The 27,885-nt window shown below is 41.8% G+C and overlaps 1 protein-coding gene and 1 long non-coding RNA gene across 4 annotated transcripts in view; one reads left to right on the top strand and one right to left on the bottom strand.

Annotated features, from left to right (window-relative positions):
* CREB5 (cAMP responsive element binding protein 5) overlaps positions 1-27,885 on the bottom strand; it is a 607,187-nt gene that overhangs the window by 479,981 nt on the left and 99,321 nt on the right. For all 3 annotated transcript variants that reach the window (XM_077268826.1, XM_077268825.1, XM_077268824.1), the window contains exon 2: positions 3,957-4,028. In XM_077268826.1, the coding sequence (XP_077124941.1) occupies positions 3,957-4,010 (54 nt within the window). In that variant the 5' untranslated portion in view covers positions 4,011-4,028. The remainder of the gene's footprint in view (positions 1-3,956; positions 4,029-27,885) is intronic.
* On the top strand, positions 26-27,647 carry LOC143781906 (uncharacterized). Its single transcript, XR_013216834.1, has 3 exons — positions 26-138; positions 5,350-5,417; positions 27,468-27,647. It is a non-coding gene; the product is annotated as an uncharacterized LOC143781906 (long non-coding RNA).

The raw sequence follows: 27,885 nt of genomic DNA, 5'->3' as shown, positions 1-27,885 counted from the left end.
CTATTGATTGGAAAACAATAGGCAAGAGCAGTCACTCAACAGCACAATGGTCAATAGAAAGACAAGATATTTTCAGCTACTCAAGTTAAACTGTCCTTAGACAGAGATTGGAAGATGAATTTAAAGGGATCCTGTAATGTAAGCAAATGCTATTAACTTGTTGATACAGGGTTAATATGGAGGTTAATAGCATTTAGAAGCTGCGTAGCACCCACACTAAAGGCCACGTCTCGCTTAGCGACGCTAAAGCGATCCCGACAACGATACGACCTGTTAGGGATCGTTGCTGCGTCGCTATGTGGTCGCTGGTGAGATGTCAAACAGTGAGATCTTCCCAACGATCGCTGCTGCGATCTCACTGTTTGACATCTCACCAGCGACGTGTAGCGACCTGTACAACGATGTCAAATGGGAGCTATTATGACGATTCAGTGTCTGAGTCGTCAACGAGGTCGTTGGTAAGGTGTCAAACACAGCGATGTGTGCTACCCAGCGGGACCTCAACGATCAAAAAAAGGTCCAGGCCATTCCGACACGACCAGCGATCTCACAGCAGGGGCCTGGTCGCTGCTACGTGTCACACATAGCGAGATCGCTACTGAGGTCGCTGTTGCGTCACAAAACTTGTGACTCAGCAGCGATCTCGCTAGCGATCTCGCTTAGTGAGACGGGGGCTTAAGAACCCCGCTGCTGGAAGGAAATTAACTTTATTCCTCCAGGTAGCCTTTCAGTCATTTCAGTCATAGGGGTGCAACTGGCACGGTTTTAGTCACTGCTCAGTACATAGAGCCAGCTGTCAGTCAGTGCCAGAGCATGGCTACAGCCGCCGCTCACTGTGCACTGAGTCGTGATTAAAGCCACACTGGCTGCACCCCTATGACTGAAAGCCCGAGGCTGTCGGGAGGATTTAAGTTAATTTCCTTTCAGCAGCAGGTCTCACTGCACGGGCACTGGACATAACCTGCAGATTAACCCCTTAATGGCCGCCAATACACCTTTTAACAGTGGCAGTTAAGGGTACTAATTCCTCAGTGCCGCTTTTTAACAGCGCTGAGAAATAAGGGTATAGCGCCCGGCAGCGTCGGAAAATCTCCGAGGTCTCGGCTATCAGGGGTACCTCCACCATCCCCAGATCCTCCTGCTCTGTCCCCTGGCCCTCCATGTCATCTTCCTGGAAGAAAATGGTGGGCACATGCACAGTGTACTCGCAGAGATCTGCAGGCCGGTATCCGGCAACAATAGGAGATTCCTATTCGTTTATTATTATCACTGTGATAGACCTTATCATAGTGATCAAAATAAAAAAGAATAGTAAATAAAATCATTCTTTGTCACCCCCTTAGTTAGATATAAATAATAAAATAAAATAAATAGTATTTTTTTCCATTCTTTGAAGTTAGGGTTAAGGTTGGAGTTGGGGTTGGTGTTAGAACTGGGGTTAGAGCTGTGTTTAGGGTTGTGGTTAGGGTTGGGGATGGGGTTGTGTTGGGGTTAGGGTTGTGTTGGGGTTAGGATTGTGTTAGGGGTAGGATTGGGGTTAGGATAGGATTTAGGGCTGTGTTACGGTTGGAGTTAAAATTTGGGTTTTTTCACTGTTTAGGCACATCAGGGTTCTCCAAACGCGACATGGTGCCTGCCATAGATTCCAGCCAATTTTGCGTTCAAAGAGTGAAGCGGTGCTCCCTCCCTGAGCCCTGCCATGCACCAAAACAGTGGATTTCCCCCACATATGGGGTATCGGTGTACTCAGAAGAAAGTGCACAAGAAATTTTGTGGTCTATTTTCTCCTGATACACGTGAAAATAAAAAGGTGTGGATCTAAAGTAATTTTTTTGTAAAGAAAAGTTAAATGTTAATTTTTTCCTTCCACATTGCTTTAGTTCTTATGAAATACCCAAAGGGTTAATTAACTTCTTGAATGTGGTTTAGAGAACCTTGAGGGGTGCAGTTTTTAGAATGGTGTCACTTTGAGGTATTTTCTGTCATATTGCCCCCCTCAAGGTCACTTCAAATGTGATGTGGCCCCTAAAAAAATGATTTTGTAAATTTTGTTGGAAAAATTAGAAATTGATCGTCAACCTTTAACCCTTATAACTTCCTAACAAAGAAAAATTATTTTCCAAGATTGTGCTGATGTAAAGTAGACATGCGGGAAATGCTATTTATTAACTATTCCGTTTTTCCCATAAATAAATGCAAGTCTTATTGAAGAAATTTTACCACTAACATGAAGTACAATATGTCATGAAAAAAACTATCTCAGAATCAGCGGGATACATTGAAGCATTCCAGAGCTACAACCTCATAAAGTGACAGTGGTCAGAATTGTAAAAATTGGCTTGGTCATTAAGGTCAAAATTAGCTCGGTCACTAAGGGGTTAAACTTATATCTGCAAGTTAATATCGTTTTTTTTACTTGACAGGTTCCCTTTAATGTTTGCAGGGCTGGAGGTAAAATATTACTTAAGTCCTATTAAAAGGCATCATCCACTTGGATGATTTTCATTTTTTCTTACTTAAATGCATGAATTGGGGCTAAAATTAATTGTTCTGCAATTGGGTTTAATTGAAAATGTTGCAGTTTCCCTCATACAGCTGCTATGTAGCATTGCCTATTGCTGGCTTCAGAATGAGTTAACTGGGAATCAATCAGTCAACCCGCTGACTTGGCGTTTGTAACACTTGTATCTATCTTCTCTGCTGATTTATGATATGCAAAGTTGAACATGCAAGAAAAAAAAGCCACTTAAAAGTAGATGCAAAATGGCTAAGAAAACCCAATTGCAAAAATGATTTTTAGCCCCAGATATATGCATTTAAGTAAAAAAAAATGTCCCCAAAGGTGCCAACAACTATAAAGGGGTGATCCAAAACAAACATTGGTTTCATCCTAAATGTCTGTCTATTTAATATATTAATATAATTGCTTTTCTAAAATACTTTAATTAAAAATTCTCTATCAATACGGCTTCACTCTATTTAAATGCTATTTTTTTTTCCATTTTTTATCTTTTTATTTGTTTTAATTTAGTTTGAGAATCTCCAGTGCATGCTGGGATACTCAAATGAGATGTTATCAGGAGGAAGAGGCTGTTGTGATTTGCCACAGTCTCTGTAACCCGCCTGAAATGAAGCATCATCAATGACGTCCATTTCAGGGGCTGGGCTAGTCCCTGCTTTACTGAGCATGCGTTGTTTGTCAATTCCCTACATATGCTCAGTAGGATCTTGTCACTGTGCTATATTCCTTTTAATGCACAGTGACAGTGCGCTCCCTCACTGGCTTTGATGAGCTGTGATGAGTCAGCAAGCAAGCGCACTGTCAGCTAGCATTGTAAGGAGATAACACAGCAAGCAGGAAAAGCAGACACCAGCCACACTCCCAAAAGTGATGGTTCTTATAGGGTGGAAACAGAGGCTGTGGCAGTGACAGCATCCTCGGCCCCTGATGACATCTCATTTGAGTATCCCAGCATGCACGGGGGATTCTCAAACGAAATGTCATAAAACAGGAAGTGCAGAGAGGAAACAGTAGAAAAATTTTAATTAAAGCATATTAGAAAAATAATGAGATTGTTACATTGAATAGATAGAAGAACAATTTCCATCTTTTTACCAATAGCCACATGTGTTAAGGTTGTTTTATCAATATTAAGTCTATATGAGGTTAAGAGCTTTAAAATGGAGATGTCAGTGTGTTTTTCATGTCTTCTAAGGGCCATTGTAGTACTTGTGATCCACAGAGTATCAGTTCACTGTGAATCAAATTTTTGAATCTTTCGATAAAGCTAGCAAAGCTGAATTTCAAAAGATTCGCTCCTGACTACACTTCACCTGTTACTGGTTTTGATATAATAACTTGCTCTCGAATACAGATACAGTGGCCTTTGCAATAAAAAAATCCTTTTGTAGATTACAATACAAATCATCCTTATAAAACAATCTCATGCACTTACCTGTGAGCAGCCATTAGCATTGCACACAAAGGACCGGTCCTGCTCCAAGTTCATCTCTTATTCTTCATATATCTAGAATGAGAAATGGTGCTAATTAGATACTCAGGAATCTTCTCACTTCACCAGTATCAGTTTATCATTTCAATATTACTAACAAGACATTATTATTACAATATTATAAGCAATTCGGTTAAAAAAAAGAGGACATAATTGCTTAAATTGCTGTTTTTTATGATTTATCTGTACAAATATTTTACGAGTATTTTCTTTCATTTATCTTACATTGTTACCTTTCCAAATATCATCTGAATTTTTTAAACAAATGACTGCCTATGAATAATCAATAACATTCCCACCCTGGACTAGCCCTCATACAATACATACTGTATTTTTTGGACCATAAGATGCACTTTTTTCCCAAACATTTTTTGGGGAAAATGGGGGTGCGTCTTATAGTCAGGATGCACTTATCAGGAGACACATTCCAGGCTGATGCACGGCAGTTTGGCAGATGATTGGTGGTGCGGGGGCTCCGCCGACATTTGTGGAAATCCAGGAGCTCCCACACATCCATCCTGGGCTGGTGCGCAGCACTTTTGCAGATGATGGGTGGTGCGGGGGCTCTGCCGGCTTTTTGTGAAAGGCCAGAGCCCCCGCAATTCCATTGTTGTAATGATGAGTTGATCTTCATGAAAATGGCTGCCAGAGGCGGTGCTTGCGCAGAATGAGATCTCAGGAGACGAGATCTCAGCACCGAGATCTCATTCTATGCATACACCGCTACGGCTGCCATTTTCATGAAGATCAACTCATCATTACAGCAATGGAAGTGCGGGGTCTTCGGCATTTCACAAAATGCCGGCAGAGGCCCCGCACCACCGATCATCTGCAAAAGTGCTGCGCATCAGTATGGGATGGATGTGTGGGGGCTTTCACAAAATGGCGGAGCCCCTGCACCACAAAGCCTGCTGCACCAGCCTGGGATGAGCCAGACCACCGAACACCTCCTAAGACCCCGCTCTGCCAGTGCTCCCTATCACACCCTACCCCCCAAGTAAGCTGAATAATTCGGACTATAAGACGGACCCTCATTTGACGCATTGATTTTTTCCCCTAGTTTTGTTCTGAAAATTTGGGGTGCGTCTTATGGTCCAGACCACCTTATAGTCTGAAAAATACGGTAATTTAATTTATAGCATTAGTCAACCCTATATGCTTACAACCTGGCCAGCCTGCTCTGTGACCTCCTTTTTGAAAGCCCAACAACACTTAATTGGTCATGAAACAAGCTCCATCTTATACTAATAAAATCGGGATCTGGGCTGTTGTATGAAGAGTCCATAAATGAAACAGTTTTTTTTGTCTTTCTATGTGCTGAACTCATTGACAACAGTGAAGAAAATCTCTCCCTAGAAACTTCATTCACATCCATTTCTCACAAAAGGAACATTTGATTTTATGGTACGTAACGACTGTTACATGTGTCTGTGTTTTCTTCTAGATCAATTGAGAAAAATGGAAATGTCCGTTGATTCATGTCTTAAAACTTGTCTATGTAAGTCAACGGGTTGGTGAAAAAAGTGTAGCACTCGAATGCCATTCATATGTTATCAGAGTGCTGTTCGGTTTTTACAGTTTAATTGATAACTTGGTATTTTTTTTACATATGACAAAAACAGATACCACATTGTTGATAAAAATAAGGACACAAGCCACAAGATTGGATGAAATTAAGATTGAGCACCCTGATGGCAGACGGTCCATTTTTTCTTGTATGCATTAAAAAGATTGGATGTCTGAATGAGACCTTAAGTTATGTTTACAGATTTTTTTGTGGATTATTAAATTAATCTGCTTCAAAAGCCACATAAAAAGCACCTCAAATACTCTTCCTATTGATTTCATTGGGAAATGCACATTGTTGCTATTCAGTTAAAATTTTCCAACAAGGTTTTGAAAACTTTTCTACTGGAAAAACAGAAATGACCAGTCACATTTTTAATGTGAATTCCTCATAGAATCCACTCTAAACTTGATACTTTCAAGTTAAAGTGCTGCATAAAAATGCATGGAAAAATAATTCTTCAAATGTTTTTGAGTCCCCCCAGGACACGCAGTGTGCACTGTGAGAATTTGTCAGTTTCTGACCCAGGAACAGCGGTGATGTATGCAATATGCGTATGTAACGTTATTGCCGACGTCCCTGCATGAATCCCCTTCCCCCTCTACGCAAGGATGCCGGCATATTCACCACCCCGGCTGCGCGACATGGTCCTCAGGGCATGCTCCCAGCTTTTGTCTATCTGTGCGCTTCCCGCCAGCGCACTTAGTGCGCATGCTCTCCCCTGTTCTTAAAGGAGCAGCATGCACTTGTTAACATGTCCCCAGCCAATAATGGGAGGCATCCTATTAAAAAGGCACCCTCCTCATTAGGGAATTGCCTAAGCTAGGTGGATTCATTAGTTAGTGTGGAAGTAGTGAGTTGTTAGGTCCCCTGGTCCTTGTGTGGCGAGGTCATGAACCTGAACCTATCCCAATTCTCTATGTCAGTATCCATCCTTCCAGAGGAATAGTCTGAATGTGTCAGCAAACCTGACCTGTGGGGTCAGCAGCGGCAATACCAGGGACTGCCTAGGAGTAATACCTGCTGGCTACCTGCAGGTCAAGTCTGGCCACCATCAGGAGCTTAATTGAACACCAGGTAGCTGCCTATCTATGCCCCTAACTAGGCAAGCCAGACCCTGTGGCACAACAGGTCCACGTACGACATGTGCCAATTAAGGGCATGACACCGGGAAGAGTCTGTGGGTGTGGCCTTTCTCCAAGGGAACCTGTCACATGAAAAAATGCTATTAACCTGCAGATATGGGGTTAATCTACAGGTTAATAGCATTCTGAATCTTCCTGATGCTGTCACTTAGATCCCTGCTGCTGGAAGGACATGAAATTTATTTCTCCAGGTAGCATTCAGGTTTCAGTCACGGGGTGGTGCTGTTGTGGGTTCAGTCACTGCATATAATGGGCCCCACATTAACCCCCAAACTGTATAATGGACCCCACACTTTACAGGGCCCCCACAGTAGTTACTATAATATATGAGCCCCTCACTGTTTCAGGGTTCCCATTTGTGAAGCCCCACACAAGTTTTAATGAAAATAAAAAACATCATATACTGACCTAACCCCGGATCCTGATGAGTCCTCCAGCTTGGACCATTGAACTGATGTCACAGTCCCAGCGCACGCACAGAATGTCAGAGTCCCTATGCTATGTCGTCACTGCAATGGGGCTCTGCCTTCCTATGCGCGCATCGGCTCCTCGGCCTTTCTGTAGACCGCAAGCGTAAAGCAACCTGCCGTTTACAGAACAGAGAGCGGTAGTGCAGGGAGATTGTGTCTGCACGCTGATACACTAAAGGACAGCATAGCTTTAGGTGGGCCCATGGTGACCACACCCTCTGACCATGGTAGCTACGCTATTGGTTTCACAGAACATTTTACATGAAGACTAGTGGCAAGTCACAAAGATTCGAATGCTGTTCAAATATTTCTGGACCTAACTGTATCTGATATTATTATCAGATACAAAGTTCTGCTTCTAGAGATTTCTAGCTGATGATCTGTTTTCACAGGTTTTTGGTTGATTTATTTTACTGCTTTTAAAAAGCTCAACAGGACTCTTAAACAAAAGACCATGCAGGGAAAATTACAGAGGGCTATCAAGTCTATGATACTTATGCAGCCTACTGCATCACTATCATAGTACTGCAGCCTAGCTCGTATTAAGCCATGTTCACATGTTCAATATTTGGTCAGTATTTTACATTATTCTTAGTATTTGAAATCTAACATGAGGAGTGGGTGAAAAATGCAGACGTGGTGATGTGTTTTTATTATACTTTTCCTCTGATTGTTCCACTCTGATTTTGATTTAAAAATACTTAAGTAAAATACTGATCAAATACTGAAAGTGTGACTGTAACCTTAAAGTGAACACAGGAACAAGAACAGCCACTACACAGTGAACAGAGCTGTCCCATTCAGGATCCGTTCACTGTTCACCAACTGAACTTTAAAAAGCTGATTGGCGGGGGTGCCAGGTGTTGGACTCCCACCAATCTGATATTGAAGGCCCTCTGTATCCTAGATATGTAATCAAAATCATAAATATGTCATCAATATCATGCCTGTAAAGCTGCTTTAAATGGTAACTCTATATTCAAGTAACTTTTCAAAATAAGACGTCGTGCATGGGTACATAAGGAACAACAGTTTACTATATCTAGTCATTTTAATATTTCAATACTGCGTTTGTACCAGTTTTTCCCTCTACAGACTCTTAAGTCTAATTTTCTGATCCTTCTGAGCTGGTGGAGACTAGCTGCTATGAGCTCCCAGATATACTACACAGCACACATGGAAGGATTCCTGCTCTTTTTTCTTACCACCCAGACAGAAACAGAAGCATTGAAGATTATACAGCAGGGCTGAGTTGTGTAACTGTGAATCCAGCTCTGAATTGAGGTAAAAGACGTGTTCACAAGCTCAGCACAATCTGTCAGTGTCTCCCTCTGTCTGTATTCTCACTCTGTTCCTAAATCATCCTTCCCTCTCACCTCTCTATACAGTAATAATAGGAGGTATAACCTGGGACATCACTGTGCTGGCAGTCTGTCTTGCCTTGAGCAAGACAGAGTTGAGCTGTTTTTATTAGAGTGGGTGGTGAGCTCAGGAAGCAAAGTTAGAATTGTCTCAGTCATAGGTGGAGAAAGAAGCAGAATTCTCTGATAACATAATTACAAACTTTCTTGCAGGGCCGCCATAAGGGCATTATTGCCCTGACTGGTGTATGGGGCCCGGTGGGCAGAGGGGGCCTGCATCGGGCCCCGTCTCATCTGCTCACTGGGCCCCTACCGGCAGGCTAAACCGGGCCCTTAGCGGCGCTGTGGCAGTTTAATGCTATTGACGTGCGGGCCCACGCCTGCACGTCAATAGTTAACAGCCGCCAGCCAATCGGAGGCTGGCAGCTGACGTCAGCCACAGCGCACACATCGCCGGTGTCTGATGTCATTGTCAGTCGCCGGCGAGTGCGTGCTTCAGCTGTGTGGAGGGAGCTTCGCCGCAGGAGCGCGGGCAGGTAAGAACTTTTTTTTATTGAGAGCCGCGATCCTGGGGGACTGGGGCGGCAGAAGGCTGGACATTGGGGGGCAGAAGGCTGGACACTGGGGTGGCAGAAGGCTGGACACTGGGGCGGCAGAAGGCAGGACACTGGGGTGGCAGAATGCTGGACACTGGGGCGGCAGAATCGTGGACACTGGGGCGGCAGAATGCTGGACACTGGGGTGGCAGAATGCTGGACACTGGGGCAGCAGAATCCTGGACACTGGGGCAGCAGAATACTGGACACTGGGGCGGCAGAAAGCTGGACACTGTGGTGGCAGAAGGCTGGACACTGGGGCGGCAGAATGCTGGACACTGGGGCGGCGGAATGCTGGACACTGGGGCGGCAGAATGCTGGACGGGGGTGGCAGAATGCTGGACAGGGGGTGGCAGAATGCTGGACAGGGGGTGGCAGAATGCTGGACAGGGGGGCAGCAGAATGCTGGACATTGGGGCAGAATGCTGGACATTGGGGAAGAATGCTGGACATTGGGGAAGAATGCTGGACATAGGGGGCAGAATGGAGATACAGGCATGATTGGAGACACGGGACATGATTGGAGGCACGGGGCAGGATGAAAGACATGGGGGCATGATTGGAGACACTGGGGGCAGGATTGGAGACAGATGGGGCAGGGTTGGAGACAGATCATGCAGGATCATGGGGCAGGATGGATACGATGGAGACAGATGGGGCAGGATGGGGAGATCATATGGGGCAGAATGGATACTCATGAGGGCAGGATGGGAGAACATATGGCTGAAACCAGGAATGAGACACATGGGGGCCAGGATGGGGAATATTATTACCATAGGGGCTAATTAAGAGATATTATTACTTCAGTGATGTATTTATTTTATTTTTTGAGTATACTGTTTTAAATGGGGGGGGCGGTCCTGTTACTGTGTAGAGTGATATTATGTCGCCTTTTTTTCTTCATGTGGCGTAATGTAGAAGTTGGGAAAAATTAAGTAATGTGTTCTGCAAGCGGAGCTCGAGATAACTGTGTTATTTCCTGTGTTATACACTGACACTATACACTGTATACTCTATACAGAGCTCCTGTGTACAATGTCACCAGTGGTCACTGTATTACCTATACATTATACACTATATACAGAGGTCCTGTGTATAATGTCCCCAGTGATCACTGTATTACCTCAACACAGACACTGTATACTAAGTACAGATCTCCTTTGTATAATGACACTTATGGTGACATTAGTATTGTGGGTTTTTTTATTACTGATCAGTATTGTAGTATTCAGTCACTATGTGGTTGTAATATGTGGTCTGGACATGGTGTTGTGGTATTTGTTCCTTGCATGTGATATTATTCGATCATTGTGGTGGTAATATGGTGTCTGGTCATGGTATAGCGGTATTTGTTCCTTGTATGTGATATTATTGTTCATTTTAAAAATTTTAAAATAAATAAAAATATACCTAAATTGTATTGCATATTTTAACAAATATTTAATAGGTTACAGTAGAGTAGGGCCCGGCCAAAAGTGTCTACCGTGTTATGGTGGTGGCTTAAAAAATCTTTTGGCCAAAACAAAAGCTGCCAGCTATATGTGTGATCTGGTGATGGGAACTGTTAATGTGTGATAGGTGAGAAGTGGAGTTTTTCCAAGAGAGAGCGGTGGGACTGTGGACAGTTCGAGGGGTGGAGGTGGGGCTGGGGTGGAGCCTGGACGGAGTCTCAAGGGGGCCCCGAAAATTTTGCTAGTATGGGGCCCTGAAATTTCTAGTGGCAGCCCTGCTTTCTTGTATTCGCGTGTATCATTGATTTATGCAAAGTTTGTTGAAAGTACATTTCCCATTTAACAATTTCAATACGAATTTAACTAAAATTTTAATTTAGCCTATGGAGCTGCCAGACTGTTGTCTGACTGATGTCAGGGGATAAATGAGTTGCACAGGTTGGCAGCTATTTATATCCTTACACTTTCATAAAACAAACATTTGTGTTCAATGTGCAACTATTAGGTGACTTTCATGAAATTTTTAAGCCTCCTCATACTTACGTCACTTGAAATACTTGTAAAAAAGAGCAATGAAAATGCTGGAAATTCATCACATTTTTTGAAAATGAGAAAACAAAATATGAGGGAGAAGCCCAAAGTAGTATTTTGTACATTGTAATATGGATTTTTCTGGTGGTTTTGAAATCCTATAGTGAATCTAATGAAAAAATCAGAAAAGCATGCCACAGCCATCTCTTTCTGAATGTCAAAGCTAAGTATTTGGCTTTCTCTTGCAGCCACATAGATATGAAGAATGGAGTGGTAGTCAGGCATACCGCACCTTCTAATGGGGGGATAAAAGTACCTCGTTCTGGCGATTGGTGCGGGTCCCAAGAGATAGACAGGTGTACTTGTACGACTTTTTTATTTTTCTAATTTCCCTACAGTGCTCTACAAATAATTACATCACAAAGTCAGATGGATGGAACTAACACTGATTTTAATGGTCGTTCATCTAGCTAAAGGGTGGAGTACCTTTTTTTTTTTTTACCAAGGACTATCTGGATATTTATACTATTATTTGAGGGCCGCACAAAATTATCAACTTAAAAATTATCCTGCTATATTTGGTCAAAAATTTAAATAACGAAACCATTAATGTGACTTCTGCAACTGCTTCTCTATAGTGAGGCTGTGATGTTATGCGGTATTGATAATGTTGGTTCTGCCAACTGCTTTTCCAGGTTTATGTCGATTTTGGACACCAGTCGACTCTTTTTGATAAGTTTTGAAAAGAACTGATTTCTGCAGTAAGCTATTCCTAATACAGCTGTATTTTATACTGCATGTCTCATCAAGATGGGAAATTCATCACTGCTCACATAAAGTTTACAGAACTTGAGCTGTTGGGAGGTCTGCAGTATACATTACAAAGAAGACACAAATACTGATGTATATACATCATATAGGATACACCAAGACTGCTGTATATACATCACATAGGAGACACAAAGACTTCTGCATACATCACATGGGATACACTAAGACTGCTGTGTACATCACAAAGGAAACACTAAGACTGCTGTATATACATTACATAGGAGAAACTGAGACTGCTGTATACATCACATAGGTTATATGGATACTGCTGAATATACATCATATAGGAAACACTGAGGCCGCTGTATATATATCACATAAGATACACTGAGACTGTTGGATATATATCACATAGGAAACTCTGCTATATTCATCACATAAGACACAGAGGCTGCTGTATACATCACACAAGAGACATAGACATTGCTGTATTCATCATATAGGACACATATGAGACTGCTGTAAATACATCATGTAGGATACACTGAAACTGCTGTGTATACATCACATAGGATACACTGAGACTGATGTACAGATCACATAGGATACACGGAGACTGCAGTCTACATCACTAGGATACACTGGACTCTGCTATGTATACATCACATGGGATACAGTAAGATTGCTGTATAAACATTGCATAGGACACACTGAGATTCATACTACCTGCCAGTTGTTTCAATTGCATTTCTGTTGATTTTCTTAGTTATGCTTTATCCCTACTCTTGGGACCACTGGAATTTTAAGCATGTAAAAAGCTTTATTCACTTGCAGCAAGTTGTAATAGTGTTAGATAAATACAATGATAACAACATATCAATATCGAGAAATAGATGGTGTAGATTGTGAGCCCTCGCGGGCAGGGTCCTCTCTCCTCCTGTACCAGTTGTGACTTGTATTGTTTAAGGTTATTGTACTTGTTTTTATTATGTATATCCCTCCTCACATGTAAAGCGCCATGGAATAAATGGCGCTATAATAATAAATAATAATAATAATATTAGAGCGAAGCCTTTCTCTACAGATAACATTTTAGCAAAGTATATGGGGAAACGGGACCAAGCAATTGAGTAAACTACATAAGTAAAAGGACATGGTCAAACAAATGTGAATGCAGAAAACTTTCAAGAGGCACCAGGAGCAAACTAACAATGATTACATCGCATTAAATAGCTGATTGTGCGTTAAGTGGGACAATCCTGAAACCTATACCATACAGAACAGCATGAAGATCTTTTTTCAGTTGATGTAGTACAAGTGTAAGATATCATGTAGCTCACCAGCCTGACCTACAACATTTGACTTTAGAGAGCTTCTAAATTAAATACTTTTCCAGTTTAACCCCTTAGTGACGGAGCTAATTTTGACCTTAATGACCAGGCCAAATTTTAGAAATCTGACCAGTGTCACTTTATGTGGTAATAACTCTGGAATGTTTCAAAGTATTCCAGTGATTCTGAGACTGTTTTCTTTTGTGACGTGTTGTACTTCATGTTAGTGGTAAATTTTGGTCAATATGAATTTCGTTTATTTATGAAAATTTAACCCCTTTCTGCCAGCTGACGGACTAGTACATCAGCTGGCAGATCCCCTGCTTTGAGGTGGGCTCCGGCGGTGAGCCCACCTCAAAGCCGCGACATGTCAACTGTTTTGTACAGCTGACATGTGCGCGCAATGAGCGCGAGCGGAATCGCGATCCGCCCGCGCCCATTAACTAGTTAAATGCCGCCGTCAAACGCTGACAGCGGCATTTAACTAGTGCTCCCGGCCGCATGGCAGGAAGTGCTCGCACAGCTGACCCCCGTCACATGATCGGGGGTCATCGGTGCATTGCCATAACAACCAGAGGTCTCCTTGAGACCTCTATGGTTGTTGATGGCCGATTGCTTTGAGCACCACCCTGTGGTCGGCGTTCAAAGCACACCTGCATTTCTGCTGCATAGAGGTGATCTGTGCTTCACCTCTATGTAGCAGAGCCGATCATGTAGTGCATGCTTCTAGCCTCCTATGGAGGCTATTGAAGCATGCCAAAATTTAAAAAAAAAGTGTTTAAAAATATAAAAAAAATAAAAAATATATAAAAGTTCAAATCACCCCCCTTTCGCCCCAATCAAAATAAAACAATACAAACAAATCAAACCGACACATATTTGGTATTGCCGTGTTCAGAATCGCCCGATCTATCAATAAAAACAAAGGATTAACCTGATCGCTAAATGGCGTAGTGAGAAAAAAAATCAAAACACCAAAATTACGTTTTTTTTGGTCGCCGCGACATTGCATTAAAATGCAATAATGGGCGATCAGAAGAACGTATCTGGACCAAAATGGTATCATTATAAATGCCACCAGCTCGGCATGCAAAAAATAAGCCCTCACCCAACCCCAGATCACGAGAATTGGAGACGCTACTGGTATCGGAAAATGGCACAATTTTTTTTTTTTAGCAAAGTTTGGAATTTTCTTTTACCACTTAGATAAAAGAGAACCTATACATGTTTGGTGTCTATGAACTCATAATGACCTGGAGAATCATAATGGCAGGTCAGTTTTAGCATTTAATGAACCTAGCAAAAAAGCCAAACAAAAAACAAGTGTGAGATTGCATTTTTTTTTAAATTTCTCGCACTTGGAATTTTTTTCCAGTTTTCTGTTACATGGCATGGTAAAACCAATGGTATTGTTCAAAAGTACATCTCGTCCCGCAAAAAATAAGTCCTCAAATGGCCATATTGATGGAAAAATAAAAAAGTTATGGCTCTGGGAAGGAGGGGAGCAAAAAACGAAAACGAAAAAAGCTCCGGGGGTGAAGGGGTTAAAAATTTCTCAGTTTTCAAACTTTAACCCCTTAACAACCAGACGTATTTTTGGTTTTGCATTTTCATTTTTTGCTCCCCTTCTTCCCAGAGCCATAACTTTTTTTATTTTTTGGTCAAAATGGCGATATGAGGTCTTGTTTTTGTGGGATGAGTTTTACCTTTGAACCACACCATTTGGTTTTATCATGTCGCGTACTCAAAAATGGTAAAAACAGTGTGGTGAAATTGCAAATAAAGTGCAATCCCACACTTGTTTTTTGTTTGGCTTTTTTACTAGGTTCACTAAATGCTAAAACTGACCTGCCATTATGATTCTCCAGGTCATTATGAGTTCATAGACACCAACCATGTCTAGGTTATTTTTTATCTATGTGGTGAAAAAAAATTCCAAAGTTTGTTACAAAAAAAAACTGTGCCATTTTCCGATACCTGTAGCGTCTCCATTTTTCGTGATCTCGGGTTGGGTGAGGGCTTATTTTTTGTGCATCAAGCTGACATTTTTAATGATACCATTTTGGTGCAGATATGATTTTTTTATCGCCCATTATTGCATTTTAATGCAATGTCATGGCGACCAAAAAAAAGCGTAATTCTGGGGTTTTGACTTTTTTTTCTCGCTATGCTAACCTGATCGTTAAGATCAGGTTAATTCTTTTTTTATTGATAGATTGGGTGATTCTAAGTGCAGCAATACCAAATATGTGTGTTTGATTTTTTGCATTTTCAATAGTCTCCATGAGAGACTAGAAGCTGCCATAACCCAATCGGCTCTGCTACATACAGGCGATGATCAGATCACCTGTATGTAGTAGAATTGCTCATTTAAATGAGTGCCGACCACCGGGTGGCGCTCATAGCAAGCTGGCAGTGACAACCATAGAGGTCTTCAGGAGACCTCTGGTTGCCATGCCAACACACCGGTGACCCGCGATCACGTGATGGGGTCACCGTTGGGCGGATTTCCGGCACGATTGACGGAAATTAATGTTAAATGCTGCTGTTAGCGTTTGACAGTGGCCTTTAATAGGTTAATAGCTGATTCCACCCGCGGCTGCTTCGGGCACATGTCAGCTGTTCAAAACAGCTGACATGTATCGGGAAAGATGTGGGCTCAGCGCCGGAGCCCACATCAACGGGAGGGAGTCCAAAATCGGCATAAATGTACGCCTGATGTCGGAAAGGGGTTAAAATGTTGTGCCCTTAAATCAGATAGTTAGACCACACAAAATATGAGAGTGGCACTACCCCAAATGTAATCAAAAAGTTCTGTTAGTCTACGTTCACATTTGCGGTCTGCGCCGCAGCGTCAGGCGCCGCAGCGTCGCCGCATGCGTCATGCGCCCCTATATTTAACATGGGGGCGCATGGACATGCGTCGCACTTGCGTTTTGCACCGCATGCGTCACTGCGGCGCACGCGTCCGGGCGCAGAGGACGCAGCAAGTTGCATTTTTGCTGCGTCCAAAATCAATCAAAAAAAGGACGCATGCGGCGCAAAACGCAGCGTTGTGCATGCGTTTTGCTGTGTTTTTGTTTGCGTTGTGCGTTGCGTCGCCGACGCTGCGGTGCACAACACAAATGTGAACGTAGCCTTAGGGCTTGGAATAGAAGGGGCACAATTTGAATTTTGGAACACAAATGTGGCTCTGTTTGGAATAGATTTACAGACTCTGTGTGGGTCAAGAGCAACAGAAACCCCCCATAAATGTGTTTTTTTGTAAATTATACCCTCTAATGTTTTTATCTAGGGAGGTAGTGAATAGTTTGATATTGATACCACCATTTTTTATGCAGTTTATGCAACACAAATTTGAAAATTTACAATTTGCTTTTTTTTTCACTGTCACTTTCATGAATCTTTTTTGTACGTTCTGAGGAACACACTTCAAATGTTATTTCACTAGTTTTTTTAGTAATAATCGGTGTACACGTTATTCTCTTGGTGAAGAAATGGGGAAATAGGGATTAGGGGACAATACATACCCAGCTTATACTCGAGTCAATAGGTTTTCCCAGTTTTTCAAGGCAAAATTAGGTGCCTCGGCTTATACTCTGGTTGGCTTATACGCGAGTATATACGGTATACGTCTGTGTATTATAAGGTGCTAAGAAAATCAACTATGAGACTGTATGTGGCCACTAGCTCACAGGGAATAGGGAAATAGAGAGGGACTACAGATTAGTGCTATATAGGCATAGCATTGGTAGTAATTTCCCATTGCCCAGTGAAATAACCTGGTATGTGGTGATTATAACAAAAAAAACAGCAGTCCCAATCCAGAAAACTTATAAAGTGACACTGGTCAGATTTCAAAAATATGGCCTGGTCATTAAGGTTAAAATTGGCTTGGTCAATAAAGGGTTAAACGATCATCTACTCATGTAAACGAGCCCTAAGTGATCGCCCCCAACATTAACTACCCTCTATACCCAGCTATACAAAATATACCCAACCATGTTCTAGGCTTAGCTGTCACCATGAAACATGTTAAGAAAGTGATGTGCGGAGCGGGATGAAGACAGAGGAAGGTATTGGGTTATTATGACTATGTAATTATAAACGTTGCTAAATCTGGTTTCATATGTTGATACTTCTGTTCTACCGATGTGTCTCCTTGAACTTCCATTAAGAAACACATGAATAATAGAATACATTGTTCCTTCAAAGATCATGAATGTGAATGGAGGATTAAACCAGATATAATGTAAGACATCATAAAGAAAGGAATGGGGGAACAGAAATATGATTGCCTTCAGCACTTATGTCCACTCCCTAATATTGAAATAGAAGCTCGGTTTTAAGGGTTTGGATTGTAGCAGTTAATACTTTGATAGACTGAGAGACAGCTATCTGATTGTATTCCTCATGACAAGAGAAAATGATTTGCCAAAAACTCTTACTGGTTTGACGCATTTAGCTCACTAATGCCAATGAGCAGATTTCCACTAAAATCATTCTTTATCCCCTAATCCCAATGATTTCAACCTTTACAGGCCGAAATCTTTAAAAGAGTCTATTATCCAAATTGTGTATAATCCTATTCATGTTTAAAGACGATTTTTACCAGTGCACTGAGATGTTCAGTTTTTTACATGACGTATGAGGTTTGCGCAGCATTTATATCTAATAAAAAATGAATATATCTCTAATAATAAAAAGAACACTAAGGCTACACATAATTTTATATGCTCTCTACTGATCATTTCTCTTATAAACTATAATGTAATGCCCAGAATGGCCTACAGATTAGCAGAGATAAATTTAGTCAGTAGATAAACTTAGCTCTGCTACATTTGAATTCTAAAGCATGACCATACAGGGCACCTGTGATCTGACAGTAATATTTAAAGGGATATTAGATATCTGTCCTGCAAATTAAATATTTAATTAGCTAGAAGATGCTATTTAAAAGACTCTGTAGGAGATTTCTAAAAATCAGCATCTTTTGTATGCAAGCGGGTCTGCTAATGTCAGGAATCTCATTGTTGAAAGTTACCATTCAGGAGAAGGATACAAACAAATGTTTCAACAGCAAGATAAAAGGAGCTGTAGGAATTTTTGGCAAATACTGGTGGTAGCGTTTTGCTTGTACAAAAATGTCCCATATTCTTCAAATGTCTGACCTGTGGGCTAAGGTGGCAGGACGGAAGACTTTTCTTATAAAAGGAAAACCAATCTTGGCTATGTTTTGTCAAAAACTACATTAAGTCTGCAAAAAGCACGTGGGAATATGTTATGGTCTGATGAGACCAAGGTTAAACTTTTTGGCTATAATTACAAAAGTTATGTTTCGTGCAAAGTCAACACTGTGCATCACCAAAAGCACACCATACCCACAACGAAGCATGTTGGAGGCGACCTTATGCTTTGAGGCTGTTTTTCCCCAGCTGAAACTAGGTCTTTCATCATGATGGAAGGGATTATGAACAGTTCCAAACATCAGTCAAGTGTGCAACAAAATCTTAAACCTTAAAGGGAATCTGTCACCCCCAGCATTCTGGAATGCTGTAGATAAGCCCCCGATGTATCCTAAAAGATGAGAAAAAGACTTTAGATTATACTCACCCAGGGGCGTTCCCGCTGCTGATCCGGGTCCAGCGCCTCCCATCTTCATCAGATGACGTCCTCTTCTTGACTTCACGCTGCGGCTCCTACACATGGCATACTTTGTCTGCCCTGTTGAGGGCAGAGCAAAGTACTGCAGTGCGCAGGTGCTGGGCCTCTCTGACCTTTCCCGGCGCCTGCGCACTGCAGTACTTTGCTCTGCCCTCAACAGGGTAGATAAAGTATGCCTGCGCAGGAGCCGCAGCGTGAAGACCAGAAGAGAATATCATCTGATGAAGATGGGAGGCGCCGGACCCAGACCAGGAGTGGGAACGCCCCTGGGTGAGTATAATCTAACGTCTTTTTCTCATCTTTCAGGATACATCGGGGGCTTATCTACAGCATTCCAGAATGCTGTAGATAAGCCCCTGATGCCGGTGGGTTTACCTCACCCGCGATTTTGGGGGTGACAGGTTCCCTTTAAGCAGGTCGCTGCTAAAAATCTGAAGATGAAAAGGATTTTCACTTTTCAAAACAACAACGATCCTAAGCATACCTCCAATCAACAAAAGAATGGCTTTGCCAAAGAAGATCACAGTTTTGCAATGGTCCTGCCTGAATCCAATTGAAAATCTGCAGGCTGACCTGAAGCAAGTACCACACATACAGGTGCTTCTCACAAAATTAGAATATCATCAAAAAGTTAATTTACTTCAGTTCTTCAATACAAAAAGTGAGTTTCATATTATATAGAGCAGGGGTGTCAAACTGCATTCCTCGAGGGCCTCAAACCATGCGTGTTTTCAAGATTTCCCTCTCCTTGCACAAGGTGCTGGAATCATTCTATGCAGGTGATTAAATGATCACCTGTGCAATACAAGGAAATCCTGAAAACATGACCTGTTTGCAGCCCTTGAGGAATGCAGTTTGACACCCCTGATATAGAGTCATTACAAACAGAGTGATCTATTTCAAGTATTTATTTCTGTTAATGTTGATGATTATGGCTTACAGCCAATGAAAACCCAAATGTCATTATTTCAGTAAATTAGAATATTTTATAACACCAGCTTGAAAAATTATTTTAAAATCCGAAATGTTGGCCTACTGAAATGTATGTTCAGTAAATGCACTCAATACTTGGTCATTGCTCCTTTTGCATCAATTACTGCATCAATTCGGTGTGGCATGGAGGCGATCAGCCTGTGGCACTGCTGAGGTGTTATGGAAGCACAGGTTGCTTTGATAGCAGCCTTCAGCTTGTCTGCATTGTTGGATCTGGTGTCTCCAATCTTACTCTTGACAATACCCCATAGATTCTCTATAGGGTTAAGGTCAGGCGAGTTTGCTGGTATAGTGCAGCGGTATCCGCACTGTGCAGTGATGTGGCAGTGACCCAGCAAAGTTCAAAGCAAAATGTGTTTTAACATTCAACTCTGTTGCAGTCGGTAACATCCTTGTAACATCCTCTGTGTTGCAGTCCGTAAACACGCTAGTCCACCTCTGAGACCGGTTGCCATAGGTGACTGCACCACCATATATGCTGTGAGTGCCAGGCCTTTCAGCTCCGCTTGCCTGTGTTGCCTCACACAGGTGGAGCTTTGCACAGCCTTCTTCTCTGCACACTTGCAAAACCAAACTGACAAACCCAACTCTCTGCTTCAGGGGCTTTTACAAGAAACCTGTGGCCATAGGCTACATGGAAAACCCAGCCAGGAAGGAAATGGACTGCCCCACTATCATCCTGCAGTCCATTTAAAAAATAAAAGCCCAGAGCAGGTTTTCTTAAATTTGCCTTGGACAAATAGCTTGCCCAAGACCAACACTCACTTTTATTCTGCATTGCAATCACAGCGATGACTGTGACTGCAATGCACTCCCACTGCCTCAATACACCTCTGTGTGCATCCTGGAGGGGACACATAGTGACCTTCGCATGTGACACCAGTCACTGCCTGACACTGGCCAATCAAGCACAATTATACTGTTTTTTTCTAAACCAGGTATTGGTACTTTTGGCAGTGTGGACAGGTGCCAAGTCCTGCTGCAGAATGAAATTTCCATCTCCAAAAAGCTTGTCGGCAGAGGGAAGCATGAAGTGCTCTAAAATTTCCTGGTAGATAGCTGCGCTGACTTTGGTCTTGCTAAAACACAGTGGACCTACACCAGCAGACGACATGGCTCCCCAAACCATCACTGATTGTGGAAACTTCACACTAGACCTCAAGCAGCTTGGATTGTGGCCTCTCCACTCTTCCTCCAGACTCTGGGACCTTGATTTCCAAATGAAATGCAAAAGTTACTTTAATCTGAAAACAACACCTTGGACCACTGAGCAACAATCCAGTTCTTTTCCTCCTTGGTCCAGGTAAGACCCTTCTGGCATTGTCTATTGGTCATGAGTGGCTTGACACAAGGAATGCGATACTTGTAGCCCATGTCCTGGATAAGTCTGTGTGTGGTGGACCTTGAAGCAATCACTCCAGCAGCAGTCCACTCCTTGTGAATCACCCCAAAATTTTTGAATGGCCTTTTCTTAACAATCCCAGTTGCTTGTGCACCTTTTTCTACCACCCTTTTTCCTTCCACTTAACTTTCCATTAATATGCTTGGATACAGCACTCTGTGAACAGCCAGCTTCCTTAACAATGACCTTTTGTGGCTTACCCTCCTTGTGGAGTGTATCAATGACTGCCTTCTGGACATCTGTCAAGTCAGCAGTCTTCCCCATGATTGTGGAGCCTACTGAAACAGACTAAGGAAACTTTTTAAAAGCTTAGAAAGACTTTGCATTTGTTTTTTGTTAATTATTTTAATTTACTGAGATAATGACTTGAGTTTTCATTGGCTGTCAGCCATAATCATCAACATTAACAGAAATAAACACTTGAAATACATCACTCTGTTTGCAATGACTCTACTTAATATATGATTTTCACTTCTTTTTGTATTGAAGAACTGAAATAAATTAACTTTTTAATGATATTCTAATTTTGTGAGAAGCACCTGTAGTTGGATGCCCTAACAATTTGAAAGATTTGGAACTCTACTGCAAGAAAGAGTGGGCAAAGACTACTTATTATAGGTGGTCTATGCTCATAGACTCCTATTCAAAAAGACTGAATGCTGCTATAAATTCAGAGTCTGCTTCAACAAAGTATTAGTATAAGGGTGAGCCTATTTATGCAATCACATTAATATAGTTACAGTTTCTTTTTCCACCCAAAAAAGTTTAATTTTGTTTGTTTTTCAATTATACTGTACAGATTATGGGTGACTTAAAGGTGGAAAAATGTTCTGAAATGAGTCTTCTTGGGAAGATTTTTATTTTTACATTACAGAATCCTGACATTTTAACCCCTTAACCCTCAGAGCTTTTTTAAATGTATCTTTTTAACCCCTTCACGCCGCAGCCCTTTTTCGTTTTTGCGTTTTCGTTGTTCGCTCCCCTCCTTCCCAGAGCCATAAACTTTTTCATTTTTCCGTCAATATGGCTATGTGAGGGCTTATTTTTTGCAGGACAAGTTGTAATTTTGAACGACACCATTGGTTTTACCATGTCATTTACTAGAAAATGAGAAAAAATTCCAAGTGCGGTGAAATTGCAAAAAAAGTGCAATCCCACACTTGTTTTTTGTTTGGCCTTTTTATTTGGTTCACTAAATTTTAAAACTGACCTGCGATTATTATTCTCCAGGTCATTACAAGTTCATAGACACCAAACATGTCTAGGTTCTTTTTTATCTGAGTGGTGAAAAAAAATTCCAAACTTTGCTTAAAAAAAAATAAATAAATAATTGCGCAATTTTCCGATACCCGTAGCATCTCCATTTTTTGTGATCTCGGGTTGGGTAAGGGCTTATTTTTTGTGTGCTGAGCTGACGTTTTTAATGATATCATGTTGGTGCAGATACGTTCTTTTGATCACCCGGTATTGCATTTTAATGCAATGTCACGGCAACCAAAAAAAGTATTTCTGGCGTTTTGAATTTTAATCTCGCTACGCCGTTTAGCAATCAGGTTAATCCTTTTTTATTTATAGATAAGGCGATTATGAACACGGCGATACCAAATATGTGTAGGTTTGATTTTTTTATTGTTTTATTTTGAATGGGGCGAAAGAGGTGTGATTTAAACTTTTATATCTTTTTTATTTTTTTCATATTTTTAAAAACATTTTTTTCTACTTTTGCCATGCTTCAATAGTCTCCATGGGAGGCTAGTAGCTGACACAACTTGATTGCCTCTGCTACATAGAGGCGATGCTCAGATCACCTCTATGTAGTAGAATTACAGCACTACTATGAGTGCCGACCACAGGGTGGCGCTCACAGCAATCTGGCATCAACAGCCATAGAGGTCTCAAGGAGACCTCTGGTTGTCATGCCAACGCGCCAATGACCTCCATCACCGGTGAACGCATTTCCGGCCACATGGCCGGAAGCGCTTGTTAAATGCTGCTGTCAGAGTTTGACAGTGGCATTTAACTAGTTAATAGGTGTGGGTGGATCGCGATTCTGCCCGCGCCTATTTTGGGCACATGTCAGCTGTTCAAAACAGTTGACATGTCCTGGCTTTGATGCGGGATCACCGCCGGAGCCCACATCAAAGCGGGGGATCTGCCATCGGATGTACTATTCCGTTGGATAGCAGAAAGGGGTTAAGAGGGGTGTGCAGAGTATTTATATCCACCGTTTGCTGCTTAGCACATCAGTAATCAGATACAAAATCTCAAATACAGATAACATATTATATTAGAAAGACAGTCCCAAGGTCGTCAATCAGGACTAACATGGATAGTATCCAATGGCGCTCCCAAACATCATGAAACTACCAAGGAAATGGAGCATATCACCACAAGAGAATGTCATAAAATATAACAAATGTTTATGTCACAATACACTATGACACATAATAAATATAAATCACAGAGTAATCATTTAGAAACATAGCAGTTTGACTATGGTTAAAAGTGCACCAAAAACAAGGTGTTACCCCAAAGACACAAACATGGGAAGAAAATATCTCACAGGACCAAAAAGCCCCTGCTTAGATGCAAAGCATAAAATGACAGTGCACTGAGTTCTATCCAAGCTAAAACATCCTAGATGAGATGGGCCATATTATTAATTCACTAAAGTATAGTCAAAAGAATTATCACTGGTCAGTGACCATTTAGTTATTATAGCCTAAATAGTAAAAAGAAACATGGTCCCAACCATTAGTTCTTACCCATATTAGCGTCCATGGGGATAAACACGCTCCCCTACGAGCGTTTCGCGACAACTTCTTCAGGGGGCCAGGGTGGTGATACGCTCCATTTGGTTGGTAGTTTACTTAATCAATAATGACTGCATATTAACAGCAGTAACAGTGCACATACATTGGTCCATATATAATATATACTGTAAGTATACAGCAGGGCTGGCTCCTGGTTTTCATGGGCCCCGGGTGAAAGAGTCTCAGTCGGTCCCTTTACCACCTACCACAATTCATGATGCACAGTTAAGAAATATAGTTGTCCTAAAATGACAAATATTTCACTTACTTTTCACATTACATGAGTGACATCTATTGTAAATGCTACAATAGCTTAGAAACTAGCGAATCCTCACAGCGCACAGTGCTGGGGGGGCATTCAAAAGTCTGCAGTCATACAGAGTGTCTGCAGACTTTTCTTTTTAGAATGGACATGTCATCCATACAGTATTATGGGCACCACATTGTCCACCATACAGTATTATGGGCTCCACATAGTCCTCCATACAGTATTATGGCTACCACATAGTCCTCCATACAGTAGTATGGGCATCACATAGTCCTACATACAGTATTATGGGCACCATATATGGCGCCATACACTATTATACGTCCCATATATTGCTCATACAGTATGTAATGGCCCCATATAGTGCTCCATATAGAATATAATGGCTCCATATATTGTTTCATACAGTATAATGGACCCCATATAATGCTCCATACAGAATATTGGACCCCATATAATGATCCATACAGTATAATGGACCCCATATAATGCTCATACAGAATAGTGGACCTCATATAATGTTCCATACAGAATAATGGGCTTCATATAATCCTCCATACAGTATAATGTTCTCCATATGTTGCTCCATACAGTATAATGGCCCCCATATAATGCTCCATACATCATATTATGGCCCCATATAATGCTCCATACAGTATATAATGTTTGTTTGTTGGGCTCTCAATGCATGTGTTGTGACTGTCACACAGCCGCAACACGAACAGCTGACTATCGGGATCACTCCAAGTATTTGGGTTCCCGATGCAGGTATTTGGTAAGTGCTATAGGTATTCGGATAAGGAGTTATCCCGATCAATTCACTCATACCTAGTAGTGACTGGTAGCACAGCTCAGCCCCATTCATTAATAGAGCTGAGCTGCAATACTTCAAACAGCCATATTTATCTAATTCTGGAAAACCCTTGACAAGTAATCAACAGGAAGTGAGACCTACGACTGGCCGCTCCATACCTGTTAAGCACTTATACATCTGAAGGTGGAGAAAGCGACACCAGTGATGACTGGGCGCAGGGCTCACATGTCATAACAATCTCATGTGAGCCTCGGGAATGTGAGTGTCGACACCGCTGGAACTGTGCCGACATGGGAGATAAGTATAGGTGTTTTTAATTTAACTGGGGCAAACATTCAGAGTGAGAAGTGGTTGTCCTAATGGTGGACATACCCTTTAACCCCTTCACGACATGCCCCATACTACAACAGCACATGTCTCCCCCTTTGATGTGGGCTCCGGCGCTGAGCCCACATCAAAGTTGCGACATGTCAGCTGTTATGAACAGCTGACATGTGCGCTCAATAGCGGCAGGTGGAATCGCGATCCATCTGCCGCTATTAACCAGTTAAATGCCGCTGTCAAACTCTGACAGCAGCATTTAACTACCGCTTCCGGCCGCAAAATGAGCACATCGCCGAACCCGTCACATGATCGGGGGTCAGCGATGCGTCAGGATAGCAACCATAGAGGTCCATGAGACCTCTATGGTTACTGATGCCGGCCTGCTGTGAGCGCCACCCTGTGGTCGGCGCTCATAGCAAGCCTGCAATTCAGCTACATAGCAGCGATCTGATGATCGCTGCTATGTAGCTGAGCCGATCAAGTTGTGCCAGCTTCTAGCCTCCCATGGAGGCTATTGAAGCATGGCAAAAGTTAAAAAAAAGTTTTAAAAAATATGAAAAAAATAAAAAAATATAAAAGTTTAAATCACCTCCAGTAGCGAGAATAAAATTCAAAACGCCAGAATTACGTTTTCTTGGTCGTCGTGACATTGCATTAAAATGCAATAACGGGCGATCAAAAGAACGTATCTGCACAAAAGTGATAACATTGAAAACATCAGCTCGGCACACAAAAAATAAGCCCTCACCCGACACCAGATCACGAAAAATGGAGACACTACGGGTATCGGAAAATGGCGCAATTTTTTTTTTTAGCAAAGTTTGGAATTTTTTTTCACCACTTACATAAAAAATAACCTAGACATGTTAGGTGTCTATGAACTCGTAATGACCTAGAGAATCACAATGGCTGGTCAGTTTTAGCATTTAGTGAACCTAGCAAAAAAGCCAAACAAAAAGCAAGCGTGGGATGGCACTTGTTTTTCCAATTTCACCACACTTGGAATTTTCTTCTTGTTTTGTAGTACAAGACATGGTAAAACCAATGGTGTCGTTCAAAAGTACAACTCGTCCGGCAAAAAATAAGCCTTCACGTGGCCATATTGCTTGAAAAACAAAAAAAGTTATGTCTCTGAGAAGGAGGGTAGTGAAAAACGAAAACGCAAAAAAGAAAAAGGGCTGTGGCGTGAAGGGGTTAAAAATATACATTTAACACAAACACCTGAGTTACACAATACGTCATTTTCTACTGATAGCTTCGCTTCATGCCTCCTTTGGCGAGTGGGTACAGATCGTGAGAATATCTGCAGAGGGCAGCATATGGACTTGGAGTCGACCTTTTTTAAGGAGTCGTATTAACCATTCCATTAATGATTTTTTGGTTCTGTATTACTGACTTGCATGGAGATTACTACGATGAGACATCATGAGGTCATGTAAACACTGCTGTCTAGAATCCCTTGGCCCTATAATATACCGCAGCAGCACACACATTGTTGCTTTATTGTTGTCTCTTGATTGTTCCTTCCTTCATTACACAACACTTTGGCCTGGGTCAGAAATTAAGTACTTCAGTTTTACGACTGTGATAATGTAGTTAGTAGAGCAATTTCTCCCTGTCCATAGCTGGTATTTCCTTCCCCTCTCGGCCGTCCACACACAGCCTCGCAACAATGTTTGTTTTTACAAATTCCAAATGGTAAACTCATTTGAATTCCACCAGTGGAGGAACGCCAGCTTTTTATGAGCAGCGACCGATTACAGGCTTATTAACCATTCAGAGATTACATCACAGAGAATAATTGTTGAGTGATTACATCAACGCTAGAGGATTCCAGCCCAGCAAACTTCTGGAATTTAGAGGAAAACTATTTGTCATCGTGTATTACATTCTCGGATAAAATATGCTGCTAAAACATTGCATTCAAATGACATTTTGCTTCTCTTGTCTTAGTTGCGAGGACTTAACAGGAAGCTGGAAATGGAACAGCTTCAACGCTCTACGTATCCGGCCGTCAGCCATGTTTGTGAAGTATAATAAGCCTTACACGTATATTAATTGCTGCACTAGTGGTGACCCCAGTGACTCATGTTCTAGTGATGTCACGGATTAATTAGTGACATGCCCAAAGCTAGACTTGTATCTAACTGTGCAGGTACAGAGGACTTACCAATGCGTACCTGTCTGTAGCAATCAGCAGGGCCCCTATTTGGGGATGGGAAGACTGAGCAATTGCTAAGTGCCCACATTTATTAGTGATCCTCTTAAGGTACCTTCACACGAAACGACATTATAACGATATCGCTAGCAATCCGTGACGTTGCAGCGTCCTCGCTAGCGATATCGTTTCGTTTGACACGCAGCAGCGATC

The sequence above is a fragment of the Ranitomeya variabilis genome, chromosome 6 (assembly GCF_051348905.1).
Source record: "Ranitomeya variabilis isolate aRanVar5 chromosome 6, aRanVar5.hap1, whole genome shotgun sequence".
Taxonomy (NCBI): Eukaryota; Metazoa; Chordata; class Amphibia; order Anura; family Dendrobatidae; genus Ranitomeya; species Ranitomeya variabilis.
This window is presented reverse-complemented; position numbering and strand designations above follow the sequence as displayed.